At 45.0% G+C, this 14,266-nt stretch overlaps 1 protein-coding gene across 8 annotated transcripts in view; it reads left to right on the forward strand.

Annotated features, from left to right (window-relative positions):
• Positions 1-14,266, forward strand: part of LOC147033272 (receptor-type tyrosine-protein phosphatase gamma-like) — a 176,220-nt gene that overhangs the window by 81,601 nt on the left and 80,353 nt on the right. For all 8 annotated transcript variants that reach the window (XM_085871474.1, XM_085871475.1, XM_085871476.1 and 5 more), the window contains exons 8-10: positions 4,231-4,429; positions 5,716-5,760; positions 8,252-8,409. In XM_085871474.1, coding sequence (XP_085727600.1) covers positions 4,231-4,429; positions 5,716-5,760; positions 8,252-8,409 — 402 coding nt within the window. The remainder of the gene's footprint in view (positions 1-4,230; positions 4,430-5,715; positions 5,761-8,251; positions 8,410-14,266) is intronic.

The raw sequence follows: 14,266 nt of genomic DNA on the forward strand, positions 1-14,266 counted from the left end.
CATTAACCATAACAGTCGTAAGTTACATTTATCCATGCACTGTACTGATGGTGAGTCTTCTTATCACTTCCATAATCATCATTAGGAGCCCCAGAGCTATGTCCTTAGGTCAAGATGTGAGTGTGCTTCTTCGGTCTGATGCTGTCTTGTTCTTCTTATTTTGAATGCTGCATCATGCATATGTCTGCAGGTATCGTCGTTTTCTCGAGGCATGGCTTTATCACTGATGCAGTGCCCCCCCCCCCCCTTGCAAGTTAGAGAAGGAACTTGTGATTTATTCAGGGTGCCGGTGATAGCTCGACTACTCATTGTGTAGGACACTGTGAGATCTTTAACATCCACCAACTAATGCCGGCAGACGGGACGCCCAGTTTAACGTCCATCCGAGAGACGGCACACACGTTGATGATGAGGCCTGTGAAACACCGGGATGACGGTTTATACTTGGGTCAGGATTCAAACCCAAGCGAGACAGTTCAGAGGCGAGTGCGCTGACCTCCGTCCTTCCCGAAACTGATACTACGTGTCCACCCTTGTCACAAATATCTTGCAAAACGATTCCTTCTCATCAGACGATCAAAATATCTCGTTTTCTTTTCCTGTCGTCGATTTTCCCAAACCGCTCTCTTTCTATCACTCATCCTGGAATATCCTTGACTTGCGAGTCAATTAAACCAATCCATAACAATCATGCCTTCGAAAGGACACGACGAGTCGGAAAAAAAAACAAAACAAAATCCATATCACAAAGAGAGGCATTCAAAGGAAAACTCAGCAGATGTCAGAATTTCATCGCAGAACGACATTGGTGAACTACTTGGATTTTAATATGAATCACACATTTGAGAATTGCCAAATGAAATCTGGCTCACTTTAAGGTCCACGATTCTTTTGTTCACCGTTTTACTGCCGCAGAAGGATTACGAGCTGTAACCTTGACAATTTCGGATGACTCCATGACTGACAGCAAATAATGATTCATGTGAGCGATACGGATAGAAAGGGTTAGCCCGTCTTGTACCTGCCACACTGTCGCAGCACGACCGCAAACCGCTTTCACACAAGACCCTAACCATCACCTGCGATGCATTAGAAGAGAGCAGCCATACTGAACACCACCCTTCTGTCGATCAGGACATCGCATGACACACTGGAGTCTTGGGAGTAGGAGGTTTTGCCCCAAAATAATGTTTAGTTAATTTATTTATTTTCCCTATCTATCCATTGCATGAAGAAACCAGAACGGCACTCGATAGAGCGCATATACCTCCACCAGGCTGAGCAGTTTATGATTTGTATCCCACCGATGGGCCGGATCTTTATCCGGACCTGAACAAAAATCATCACCGAACCATCTCATCCAGCAAGTTTTGTCATAACTCGTCCACAACTTTATGAAACATCATGTTTTATACTATAGTTTTTGGCCATATTTCTCGTTGCTGAAGAATCACTTAAAATATTCTCGTATCTGGATCAGGATCCTCACCAAAATCTTATCAATTCGTCCTTGTTACACGCGTCCGAATCGGTCCACAACTTTTTGAGATATTCTGCTCACAGGAAGACAGACAAACAGGGGTGAAAACATAATCTCCGTGCACCCTCCATGGCGGAGGTAATAATCTTTCATCATGTTTGGCGAGAATGAAGAATGACCGTCCTTGGAGTAAGAACCTGCGGTCGAGAATAGGATGCCAGTGTGAAAATATTTGGGGTTTTCCGGTGCAATTTGGTCCCATCCGCAATAATTATTAATTACATCATAAACCTGATGTTGGCTTCGTGGTTATGGTGGCTGGCTTTGGATCTTGGGTTCCTGAGTTTAAGCACCTGTCAAGGCGTTGAATTAACACCAGGTGGGGTTGACTCAGCCTGTCATCCTCCCGAGGTCGGTGAAATGAGTACCAGTGTACTGGTAATCGAGGCACTGCATCAGCAGCATAGCTGTGCCATCAACCAATGATGCAACCATCAGCCACAGGCTGCACACGACGAGGAATAATTACATCATATGTTGGAACTTGGAAGTCAGAACCAATCAGTGATTACTATTAAATCTTATATTCACTCCGCTGCTAGCTGAGGAACAGGCGTTGCATTCATTTTTTAATGCCGGCTGACGACACACAATAGCTCAGAAGTGGCGATCTTTGCGCTATTCAGTATGGGTGATATTCTTGCCCAGATTTTAAACTGTCATCCTGGTGTTACCCAGACAAGGTGCAAACTCATGGAGTACTGCTCTCCCCTCTGATCTGGCTCCCCTGCCTCACACCTTGCTCAGTTTGCTGCCCTGGAAACCAAGATCATGAAGATTATTGGAATCTCCTGTGATGAAGCTGAGTCGATGGCCTGTCATTTCCCCATCACAGACAGGTCGGCAGTCTCTGACTTCTGCCGCCAACTTTCTGGTCTTGCACCCTCTGCTCTTTCCGTTTTTTCTCCCCTCCAGGTGTCTGCAGGATGCACACGGTCTGCCATCAACCCCTTTCTGGTGAAACTCCCAAAATCCAGGATCACTGCTCACCTCCTCTTATTTGTTCCTCTTTTTGCCTGCCTGTGGAATCAACTTCCACATTGTTTTCAATCTCATTCTTCCCTCCAGGTCCTCAAGACAGCTGTTCACCAACATCTCAGGATGTCCCCAATACAAAACCATGATATTCTCTACCCTGTCAACCCCCCACCCAAATTTTTCCTCCTCATAATTTTCAAGTTTTCCCTCCTTGAAGTTTCCTTCTGTGTCCATCTTGTCCACCCCATGCATCCTCTGTGTCCATCTTGTCCACCCCATGCATCCTCTGTGTCCATCTTGTCCACCCCATGCATCCTCTGCATCCATCTTGTCCACCCTATGCATGTTTTGCATCCTTTAAAAAAATATATTACATCCTGATCCATTCAGTGGACTAGCTCTTCCATGAGCCTCGACTATGTATGCAAAACCCCGCAAAAAGGCAATGCCATACGGTATATTGAATAAACCGTCTGTCACATGGGACGTTAAGCTGAGTTCCTCTGTGATTGTTACGAACTCCACAGCACCTTTCAAAAACAGTAAGCCATTGTACACCCAGGCCAAATTCTAAACACCTGCCCCGATTCATCGGGATACTGCATCAGCAGCACAGTCACGCAGCCAGAAACGATGCAATTCAGCAGCAGCTCTCATGGCCGATACTTTTTTGAAATATACTCTGGGGTCTTCAGTTTCCACTCATTAACCCAGACACGGCAGCCGCATTCACACCCCCCCCCCCCATCCAAAGGACGACATCCTGCAAGATGCCATTCAATCTGCAGGCAGGGTATTAAAACAGTAGCTTTCAGTGAAGTTTGTCAGGTATCAAAATGGTGGGCTGGCAGGATGGCCTTGAGGTATGCACACTCACCTCGAAGCTCTCTCGTCTGTGTTCAAATCTCCACCAAGCTCAGGACCGTCATCCTGCCCCCATTTGCAGGCAGGTTGATTAATCACCGTCTGTGCTGTCCCTCTGATGGCGTCTCATTAAACTCGGCGTCTCATCTGCCAGCAATAGTTGGTGGACTATCCCTAACCCTAACGGCTCCAACCCGCAGCAGGCATTGAATTGGTGGCTTGGCCGCACCCCCAACAAATGATGCTACTCACAGTCTTGTGCTGCATGCAAAAGAAGGAGAAGAAGTAGAATCTCAATGGAAAGAATGCTCCCAACTGAGCTATCCTGAGCTATCCCGAGTTATCCTGAGTTATCCTGCCGCTCCTCTTGAAATTTAAGTCCGAGTGTTATTAGCATTTGTACATTCACTTAACAAGCGTTTTCTGTTCCCCCTGCATTTTTGGTGAATTGTTGTACGCCCGATATATAAATATATATGTATATATCAGGGCGTATTATGTGATACCGGTCATCTGTCTGTCTCTGTCTGTCTGTATCCGTCCGTCCGTCCGTTCCTGTCCGCACTCTAACTCCCAAAGTTTTCAACTTTCACGTTTCATATTTGGTACATAGGTACAGACTGTGGAGACGGTGTGTCGCGACATACGTTCGTCATCTAAAGTGGTTGCCATGGCAACCAGGATGCTGTTTTCCATGTAGTAGCACAATTCTGTATATACCTTCTTGTTCGGGCGTATATTGTGCTCGCTTGAGCTCTTGTTTTTCTTGGAACTAGAAAAGATTTAACTGTAAATGCTCGAGTGTGGCAACGCACGAGTGAAGTGATCCTTGTTTTTGTACCACCTAGCTCCGAGCTTTCTGTGGAGTGATGATCATGGAGCGGACCGACTCTGCCATCATGCTCGACTACCTGCAGAACAACTACAGGCCTCTGCAACCTCATTATCGCGGGCCTTTATATCGGTCCTTCACACCCAAAGCGACAGTCAATTTTGCAGGAAATCCGACATCTGCTGCTTTGACTCTTCGCTTACACCATTCCAGAGGCAAGTCTCTCGGCTTTTCCTCAATTTCATTCGATGACCTCAGCTGAATTAATCGAAAGACTAAGTCCGAAACTTTACCGACCTTGGGAGCTCAATGACGAACTGCTGTTCAGGACCTCGGGGTCCAGTGAGTATAAATGAAGGAACTTGATTTGTCCGGCAATGTCATCGAGGAGAGATGCTAACCTGTAAAATAAGAGGGTTGCGTTATGTAGGGCTAATGGGGGTAGAAAAGATTGTAGGTTGGCTTTGGGATTTGGTGCAACTTGAAGACCCAGAGGGAAGCGTGCAAGTAAACCATCTCCCAGAAGGCAGTTCCATCAATGGGAGAATTGATCGGGACAAAAGGGTTGTGGTTTGCAAAAAGCCTAGATTTTGGGAGTTGAATAAAGGAAGGGATCACTGGAAGAACGCACGCATCCTGGGGAGAGTCCTGGGGTGGGGGGCTCGACCGGAGGAGAGGAAGTTTATTAGTCTTTTTACAGAAAGCATTTGCAGCTTATTGAGCTCTGCTGGTCTCAGGAACTCATTGAGCAGCTTTGCTCGGTTTATCAGCTCGTTGAGGAATTGTATTTAGTTGGTGAGCTCTTTTAAGAGCTTCATTAGCCACAGAAACTTATTCAGAAACTCTTTTGTGCTCGGAGCGCAATAAGGAATTGCCTATTGAAGGTAATGAAGAATGCCTTTTTGACATATCAGGTAGAATTTATGACTTTGTGAACTTTAACCAAACTGTGCTTCAAAGGGCAAATGCAGTATGTTTCTACTTTCAGATAATTTTAATTTTTTTAAGTTTTTTTTTGGCGGGAGTCTGTAAGACGGGAATTTGCGAAATACATTCTTAAAATAAGTTTGGATGATGATAACCGGCCCATGCATGGTTCTTCATATCACATATTACCACTCCTGTCCTTCCCGTTCATCCCCACCCCATCGCACACTCTCTCCCCTTTGCCCTCCTCCCTCCCCCAACTATGATGCCATCTGTTAAATTTTATAACTTTAAAACCACACTCCGCTTGCACAATTAAATCTCTAACAACACTCTCTGTTTCACCGACGGAGATTCGATCTATCCCAAAGCGTCATGAAAGTACTACGGGTTACTCATCACCTAGAAATGTGTTTTGGGTTTTTATCTGTGGGGTCTCATCTGTTGGGTTTTTTTTTTTTTTAGTTTTCCAAATTCCTGCATAACTCCATGCGGGCATGGTGAATGTTCCTAATCCTCGCCTTTCATTCCTCCCTTCGCTTTTACGATTTCCCTTTTGCACTCGTATCGTCAGATTGCAGTTCTGAGCCACGGATCATGGAGGTCAAGCTACTTAACGGTGAGATATATACACACACGCATAGCTTTCGCTTCAGGCATGAATGATTCATCTTCACGGGACCAAAATCAGGAAAGAGTTTGCAAAAGGAGTTTTGTAATAGTATGGGAATATTGGGATGGCCGAAAGGTACGCACTCTCCCCGCTAAGCTGGCTGTCTAGCCTGGGTTTGAATCTCGGCACAGCTATAAAACTGTGTTTCACAGGCAGGGTGATTCATCAAATAGTGTGTCGTCCCTCTGATGGCCGTTAAACTGGGCTTCCCGTCTGGCAGCATTAGTTGGTGGGTGTTGAAGATTCCATGACGTCCTTCGCGAAGAGTAGGCGAGCTATCGCCAGCACCATGAACAAAAATTCCACATTACTGCCCCGACTGCTGCTGGGAGTGCAATGACAAACCAACCAGTATAATCAGTCAAGAAATTGCTTCGGCAGCGCCGATGCTCTGTAACAGAATATGATGTATCAGAATCGAAATAAGTACACGAGAGTGGCTTTGTGATGGAGTGGGTAAAGCCTTGCTGCATTGTCCTCCATTATCCTCCATTGCATTGTCCTCAATGGTGTAGGTTCAATTCACATGACTGCTCAGAGCATGGATGTCTGCACCCTGCAAGACAAAGTGGTGACCTGTCTGGGATTGGTTCTTCACCACATAAACATTTGTGTGAACAAATTGATTGTGTCTCTGTCTCTGTCTGTCTGTCTGCCTGTCTGTCTCTCTCTCTCTCTCTCTCTCTCCTGTACAGGCTCAAGCATCACCAACATATATACCGCAATTTGATTGTGTTCAATATGGGACAATATCTTTTTTTCTCTCCAATTCCCACAAAGGTAAGAACACAAGAACCAGCTCATTCTTGAACACATTCAAAGAAAGTGGTGGGCCCTGAGGGCTCATTGCAAGTCCAAAGCATTAGAAGCTCTCATTGATTTCAGAGAAAAACATACAACGTCCCTACTTGGGCAACCTTGTTGTCAACACCGTCGAAATCTCCTTCTGGTACTCTGCCTGAAGGCAGACTCAGCGTTGCCAAAGCAGCCTCATGGTAAGAATTACACTCGGTGGTTTGCCATTGCTTTCCCAGCAGTAGTGAGGGCAGGAATTTGGAATTTGCTCACGGTGCCGGCGATAGCTTGCCCACTCTTTACGAAGGACACCGTGGGATCTTTAACGTCCACCAACTAATGCTGGTAGATGGGACACCCATTTAACGTCCATTCGATTGATGTGTCGACCCGAAATGCGATACAAAGTGAACAATTATACCAGCACTTCCGAATTTCACCAGCACAGCACTTTTAGCCCCCATGAACCCTAAACAAGCCTGGTGTTGGCTTAACAGTTATGTTGGCTGGCTTAAGATCTTAGGGTCTTGAGTTCAAGACCCTGCCATTCGTTGAATTAACACCAGGTTGGTAGACTCATCCTGCCATTCTTGTGAGGTTGGTGAAATGAATACCGGTGGGTTGGTAACAGGGGGGCATTGCATCAGTGGCACAGCCGTGCCCCCATAAAATGATGCAGCCAAGCAGCCACAGTCTGCATGCATACAAATAAACAAATAAATAAACAAACAAACAAACAAACCCTAAACCATGTTACTCATGCCAGGAGTGAATTGCTTGTTATTTAACTCGTGTTAGACCTACTCACATATCGTTTAATGAAACACTCTGACTGTACTGCTGCGAAAGGAATCTTTTGGGATTGTTGAATGTTTTTCATTTCATGTTAAACATTAACTTTCCAATCACAAGGAACCGGGTGAGGGCCATTTTGGGTTGGAACGAGAACATGGACATGGTTCAGAAATATTGGTTGCACAAAGGAAAGTTCATTGTCATGCCATTGATACATGTTGGGATGTGTGTGCTGCGTTACGAGTTACGCATGATATGGATTGCTGTCCAATAGGGTCGTGCGCTTACATTCGAGTTATCTAATCTGGGGTTTGATTCCATGACCTGACTAAAAACTGTTGGATCGTTCCCCTTGCATTGCGCCGCAAAGCGCGCCGTTCTCGGATGGACGTGAAATAATCCAGGCATCCCGTCTGCCAGCATTAGTTGTTAGACATTGAAGATTCCACCGTCTTGAGTCTTTCGCGAAAAAGTAGGCGAGCTATCACTGGCACCCTGAATAATTTCCAAATTCCTGCCAAAATCACCTCCAGTCGAACGTCGTACCAGGCTACCCGTTTCATGAAAGACTTTGGACAAAAACCTTACCCGCGCCGACCCCGCAAGAAGGTGGGCATACATTTAAAATTATTGCATATATTTTGGGGTTTTGGACTTTTGAGTGTTTATAGTGTCTGATCATAATTCAGGTTTAGTCCCCTGTTCGTTTTCTATCGTCATTGCTATTATTTTCCACTTTTCATCCATAAACGAAAATTCCGAAACGCAAACGATCTCGATGTTGCCTTTTCATTTCGAGTCGATGCTCACTCTGTCCCGGTCCCCCCACCCGTTGATTTCCTGAAAGGCTCAGACAGTGGCTCGTTCATTTTGGTGACCTGGGAGCGACCTTTGACCGTCCCTGACCACATCCTGGGATATTCGGTGGTTTTTGGACTGCTGGAGCTTGGTGGCAGTCAAGCAGCTGCAGCCAGGAATTTGACAACGGATGATGAGCAAGACATGGTGCGTACTTATTAACATGTGATTTGCTGCGTCACCTTTGCCTGTGAGGATGTTTGCGAAATATTCTGAACAGCACGGGGGCTTTGTCATCGAAATACATTTGTTATCTGGTTTTAAGTTGAATACGTCATGTAAAACGAACATTTATGTTTGAGTATCACCTACATGCACTAGTTTGGAGAGTATTTTTTAATAAGCACTGTGTAGTAACGCACGCACACACCTGGCCACAAGCAGAAATCAATAAACTAGATAAAACAAGAAAACTCCTCATTATCCAAAAATCAATGCATCCCGAGAATGTACCTGCCGAGAGGAGAAAGAGGTAGTCGCCTGATGGAGCTCAACCAAGTGCACAGAGTGACAACTGCAGGATTGGATGAATACGTGAACAGTTCATCAGACTACCGAATCTAATTTGTACGCAAACACGAAGACGGCAAGCCAGAGAAGGTATCCTTACAACAAGGACAAATGTGTCCAAGAGCAGCGTCCTAAAGGTTTTGTCGGCTAAAAAACAACAAAAAAACAACAACAACAACTTCCGATATTTCATCACGTGCCTTGATTCAGCTAATAGCGAGACCCGTCATAGTGTATTTACGTATTTATGAAATATCGTGTATTTACGAAATAAATAGTGTATTTACGAAATTACAATACATTAAATGGAATAATCTTTAAATAGTAACGTGAACTTTTCGAAACTTTAAAGCAAATGTCCGAATATATTTAAAAGTTCATGATAGACGCTCTCAAAAGGCACCCTCAATGCGAGGATGTGTACAAGTGTTTAGTATTTAAGGAGATTCGGATCGTGTATATAAAAGAGCCGCGTCCTAATATAAAGGTTTTGTCTTCACAAGAAGAAGAACAATAACAACAACGCCGAGCTCTCTTAGAGCAGCGTTCGCGCTAAAAATAAATTCCAAAGACAAGTACAAATGGAAGACATCACCCATCAAACCGACACGGCAACGAATACAGCCCCAACGATTGCAGAAAAAAACAAAAGAAATACACAAAGTGAAATATCAAAAGATATTCACCGACAACCGGGAGAAAGACCAAAAGTGCAGGGAGGTACAAAAAAAGAATTGGACAGATTTGGAAATAGACAAAGACGGCTCATTGGAATGGCTAAGAAGAGGTCAGCTCAACTGGGATGGAGAACGAATCATTATAAACGTCCAAGACCAGGGACACCACACAAATGGCTTCATGAAAATGGCAGGACTCAGCTAATCAGAAATGTGTAGATTTTGCAAGGTAGAAACAGAAAGTACGAGCCACCTCCGATCGGGATGTAAAAAAAAAAAACTCATGTCAAAACAGTTGTACACCAAAGGACGCAACAATCTGCAAAAACTTCATTATCCCAGTCCCAGAAAACTCGTGGAAACATGAACCAAAAGCACTAATTGAAAACAAAGACATGATGTGTTCACGCACGACCTGATGATCCCATCGAGCCTGAACATCGAAAACGAAGTATTGTGATCGAATATGGTACTTTGGTACAAAAAAAAGGAGATGGTATAGAAAATGAAAGATGGCGTTGCTAATTTTCAGCACTCAGCGAATTTAGCCAAAACGACACAGAAATGAAGAAAATTACCAAATACCAGAATCTCAAAAATTCAGTCAAAATTATCATGGAAGCTGAAGAATGCCGAAATGGTACCAGCGATAACTTACTGTAGCATCGCAAATGATAAAGAAGAACCTCATGGAGATATTAAAAACCTTCCCTGTGGATATTACGACAAACGAACTACAGTTAGGAAGCCGTCCGGGGCTCAGCGACGATCCTGAAGAGAGCCCTCGGCACAAAACTTTGAGAACAGAAAACTTCACAGCTTGGTCCATGAATCATGATCCCTTACCGAAATGAAGGTGGATACTTCGAGCCTTGCCAGGATTCCTTCTGCAACCCACATATGGAGGTAACAGCCAACGACGCATACTTTATTTGAGCCAAAAGAGGGACATTTTTGATAAACTTCGAGCGAAAATTAGATGTTACCACAACGTACTATATGGGAACCAAAGTGTTTCACTAACTTAACTGGCTGGCAAGGCTTGATGTTTGACTGCAGTTGGCAGGAAATTGTGATTTGTTCAGGGTGCGGGTGATGACATGCCAACTAATCGCAAAACACACCGTGGGATCTTTGATGTCCACCGATGACCAGTGCTGGCAGACGTGTCATCAAATCCAACGTGACTGTTACACACTGATGGAAAACATCAGGGTGATAGTTTATAGCTCGGTTGAGATTCAAACTCATGCTAGACTGCTCAGAGGTTAGTATGCACATACTCTAAGATATCCTACCAGCCATATATGTGATATGATTTACAACTCCTCTTCATTTTTGTTTTTCTTTATTCCAAAGACAGCCTGATTTTTGGTATTTGCTTTTTGACAAGGAAAATGCTGAAACATTTGGCTTTTGATTTATTGTTTTTCAGCTCCAACTCCATCAATTGAATGATTTATGAACCATTTTGGGATTTCTTCATCACTGTGGCATTGAGTTTTTTTTATTAGGTTTCTTTTTTTTTTTTTACCTCCGCCACCGAAGGTGAAGGATATACCCCTCTCTGTTTGTTTGTCTGTTTGTCTGTGTGCAGAATATCTCAAAAAGTTGTGGACGGATTCGGATGAAACTTGGTGGACATGTTACGTTAGGTGTGTGACGAGTAAGAATTGATTCAATTTTGATGAAGATCCAAATCTGGATCTGGATCTGATAAAATTTTTTCAAGTGATTCTTCACCATTGAGAGATAGGGCTAAAAATGATACATAGCACGAAGTAAGTTGTCGTGAGAAGGGGCGCACCACGGTCTCGGTGGTCCAATTTCCCATTTCACTCTGTTCCGTTTGCAAGAGTGGCTGATCGGTTAGACCCTTGCAGTTATGATCACTAAATTTACATCCACACGGTGATCAGCTTTCTACCCACAAACCAGGACAGACCAATTAGATGAGAGTCACACTCATGAGTAAGTTGTACTGTCTGCTGGACAGTGTAGCATGCATTGTATTCATTTCGGTCTTACCCGTATTTAGTCATGCCACATAGGGGATGCGAGACCATTGCAATGCTTCTGTTTGTGTCTTTTTCTCTGTGTGTGCCTGTGTCTGTGTCTGTCCGCATCTATATATTTTTGCTTTGAAATGATTTTCTCTGCAACTGCTTGTCCGAACAATGTGAAACTTTAAACATAGGAGGGACTGACTCCCCATGGAGAATATTTTATTGATAACTCTGATGTCATATGTCACATGTTATGGCAGCCATATTGGATCAAAGGAAAAAAATTTGGATGTAAACTTCTCCAATACCACTCAACAAAAACAAAAGTTGAAACTTGGCATATGTCATCAACTCCCCATGGGGTGTATATATGGTGATAACGATGATGTCATAGGTGAAGTGGTATTCCAGCCATAATTGCTTGAATTAATATCCTTATCCGAAAAATTGAAACTTCATATATCTGATCTCTGACCTGATGTGAGCGAGTCATAAATTTTATGATTCACATCACAACCCATGAAAAGAAACTATGTGACTTAACAGGGTGCATGGATGATACCGATATATTGACAATAATAGTAGCATGTTCAGTGAACGATGGTTTGTTCAGAACGAATGCCGGAGGCGAGATGATGCGTTCCACGAGTGCTGTTCCAGTTATTATAATTACTATTATTATTGTTATTATTATTATTATGAGCTCACCTGGACTTTAGTCAGGTCAGCTTATGCGATTGAGCACTATCCATAGGTCAGTCAGTCAGTGAATCAGGTCAGGTCAGGTATGAGAGCATGCGCTGTAGCAGCGCATCGCTGCATCCACTTTCCACCAGTACTCCAGGGGCCTCCGTCTGGCCATCCCCCAGGCAGATGCCTGGCCCATCCCCATCTCCTTGAGATGCTGATCAACCTGCTGCAACCATGAGGCATGTGGTCGGCCCATTGGCCTCCTCCACTCACAAGACTCCCTCACTGAGAGAATCTGGTGAGCAGGATCAGCGTCGCAAAATCGAGCCACATGTCCATACAGCCGCAGTTGACGCTCACGGACTACAAAGGTAAAAATCTCATTTGAGTCTCTCAGCAACCGCTCGTTGGACACAAAGTCTGACCAGCGATAGTCAAGGATTCTCCGAAGAGACCTGGTACCAAAGGTATCAAGTCTCCGTCTCAGATCCCTGGTCAGAGTCCAAGTCTCACATCCGTAGAGCAATACTGGAAGCACCAAGCTCCTCAAGACTCGGACTTTCGTCCTCCCACACAGGTACCGACAGCGCCACACCCCATGATCCAGTGAATCCATCACTCCCCAGGCCCGACTCAGATGTCTATTGACCTATGGCTCTCAGCCATCAGAGACATAAATATCACTACCAAGGTAAGTGAATCTCTCCATGATCTCAACATCCTCACCACAAACAGGTACCAACAAGATTGCAGCATCCAAGATGTCATTGAAAGCCTGGATCTTAGTTTTGACCCAGGAAACCCATAACCCCAGTGGCTCCGACTCCTCATTCAGCACCTTGTGGGCCCCCAAAAGGATATCCAGACTCTCCGCAAAGATGACTGCATCGTCTGCAAAATCAAGGTCAGAGATCTTGACATTCCCAAATGATGCACCGCAACTTGATCTCTCTGAAATCCTCCCCAGAATCCAGTCCATACAAGCACTGAAAAGTGTGGGGGCCAGTACACACCCCTGACAAACTCCACTAACAACTGGAAATATGTCAGAGATGGTACCACCACACTTCACAGCACTCTCAGTACCAGAGTAGAGTTGAGACATCAGATCGATCAGTTTTGGTGGCACCCCACTAAGATCTGGAATCCTCCAGAGGGCATCCCGATTCACTGAATCGAACGCTTTACAGAGATCAACATAGGCTGAAAGCAGCCCCTGCCGAAACTCATCTGCATTCGGTGAGGATCCGAAGTGCAAGGATACGGTCAATCATTGACCTCTTTGGTGTAAAGCCTGATTGTTCAGGGCGCTGGTGCTCAAGCAGATGGTGGCGAACCCTACCAAGAATTATCCGAGCAAAGACCTTGCCCGGCACTGAGAGCAGCGTCACCCCTCGGTAGTTGGTGCAGTCTTGGCGATCACCCTTCCCTTTCCAGAGAGGGACAACAAGGCCCCTCTTCCAGTCAGTTGGGATGATGCCTGTGTTCCAGGCAGAGCACAAAACTGTATGCAATGACACGAGTCCAGCATTTCCACCAGCCTTGAGAAGTTCAGCATGGATTACACAGATCCCTGGAGCTTTACCCCATTTCAACTGGTTCACCGCAGCCTGTGTTTCCACAAGCGAAGGTGGACCACAGTTGATTGGAGGGTCAGCAACAGGAATTGTAACACCCCTGATGTCCAACTCGACAGCTGGTGGATCAGCCCAGTACAACCACTCAAATTAACTGGCCCAGCGGGCCTTCACTTCAGACTCCTCTCTCAAGAGCCTACCACCCTCTGCTCTAACTGCAGTACACTGAGGGATGGGCTTGGAGGAATGCAATGCGTGACTTCCCCAGTAAGCAGGACAAGAATCACTTGACTACAGATGATGCTCTACCCCCTCACAGATTCCTCGCACGTACAGTAGGCCTCCTTGTCCACCCTTAGTGCACGTACAGTTTTACGCCACACCCCCCTGAACAGCTCAGCTCTGCCATTCAGCCTGGCTCTGCAACTCTGGTCAATGGTATCCAGTGTCCCTTGAGAGACAAAATTCTTCTTCACCCTACGGTGAGTTTCAAGACATCCACCGGCAGCATTAAGGATGGTGTTCTTGAAGGCACTCCACAACT

Source organism: Eptatretus burgeri, chromosome 2, assembly GCF_056783735.1.
Source record: "Eptatretus burgeri isolate ZD-2024b chromosome 2, Ebu_testis_v1, whole genome shotgun sequence".
Lineage (NCBI taxonomy): Eukaryota > Metazoa > Chordata > Myxini > Myxiniformes > Myxinidae > Eptatretus > Eptatretus burgeri.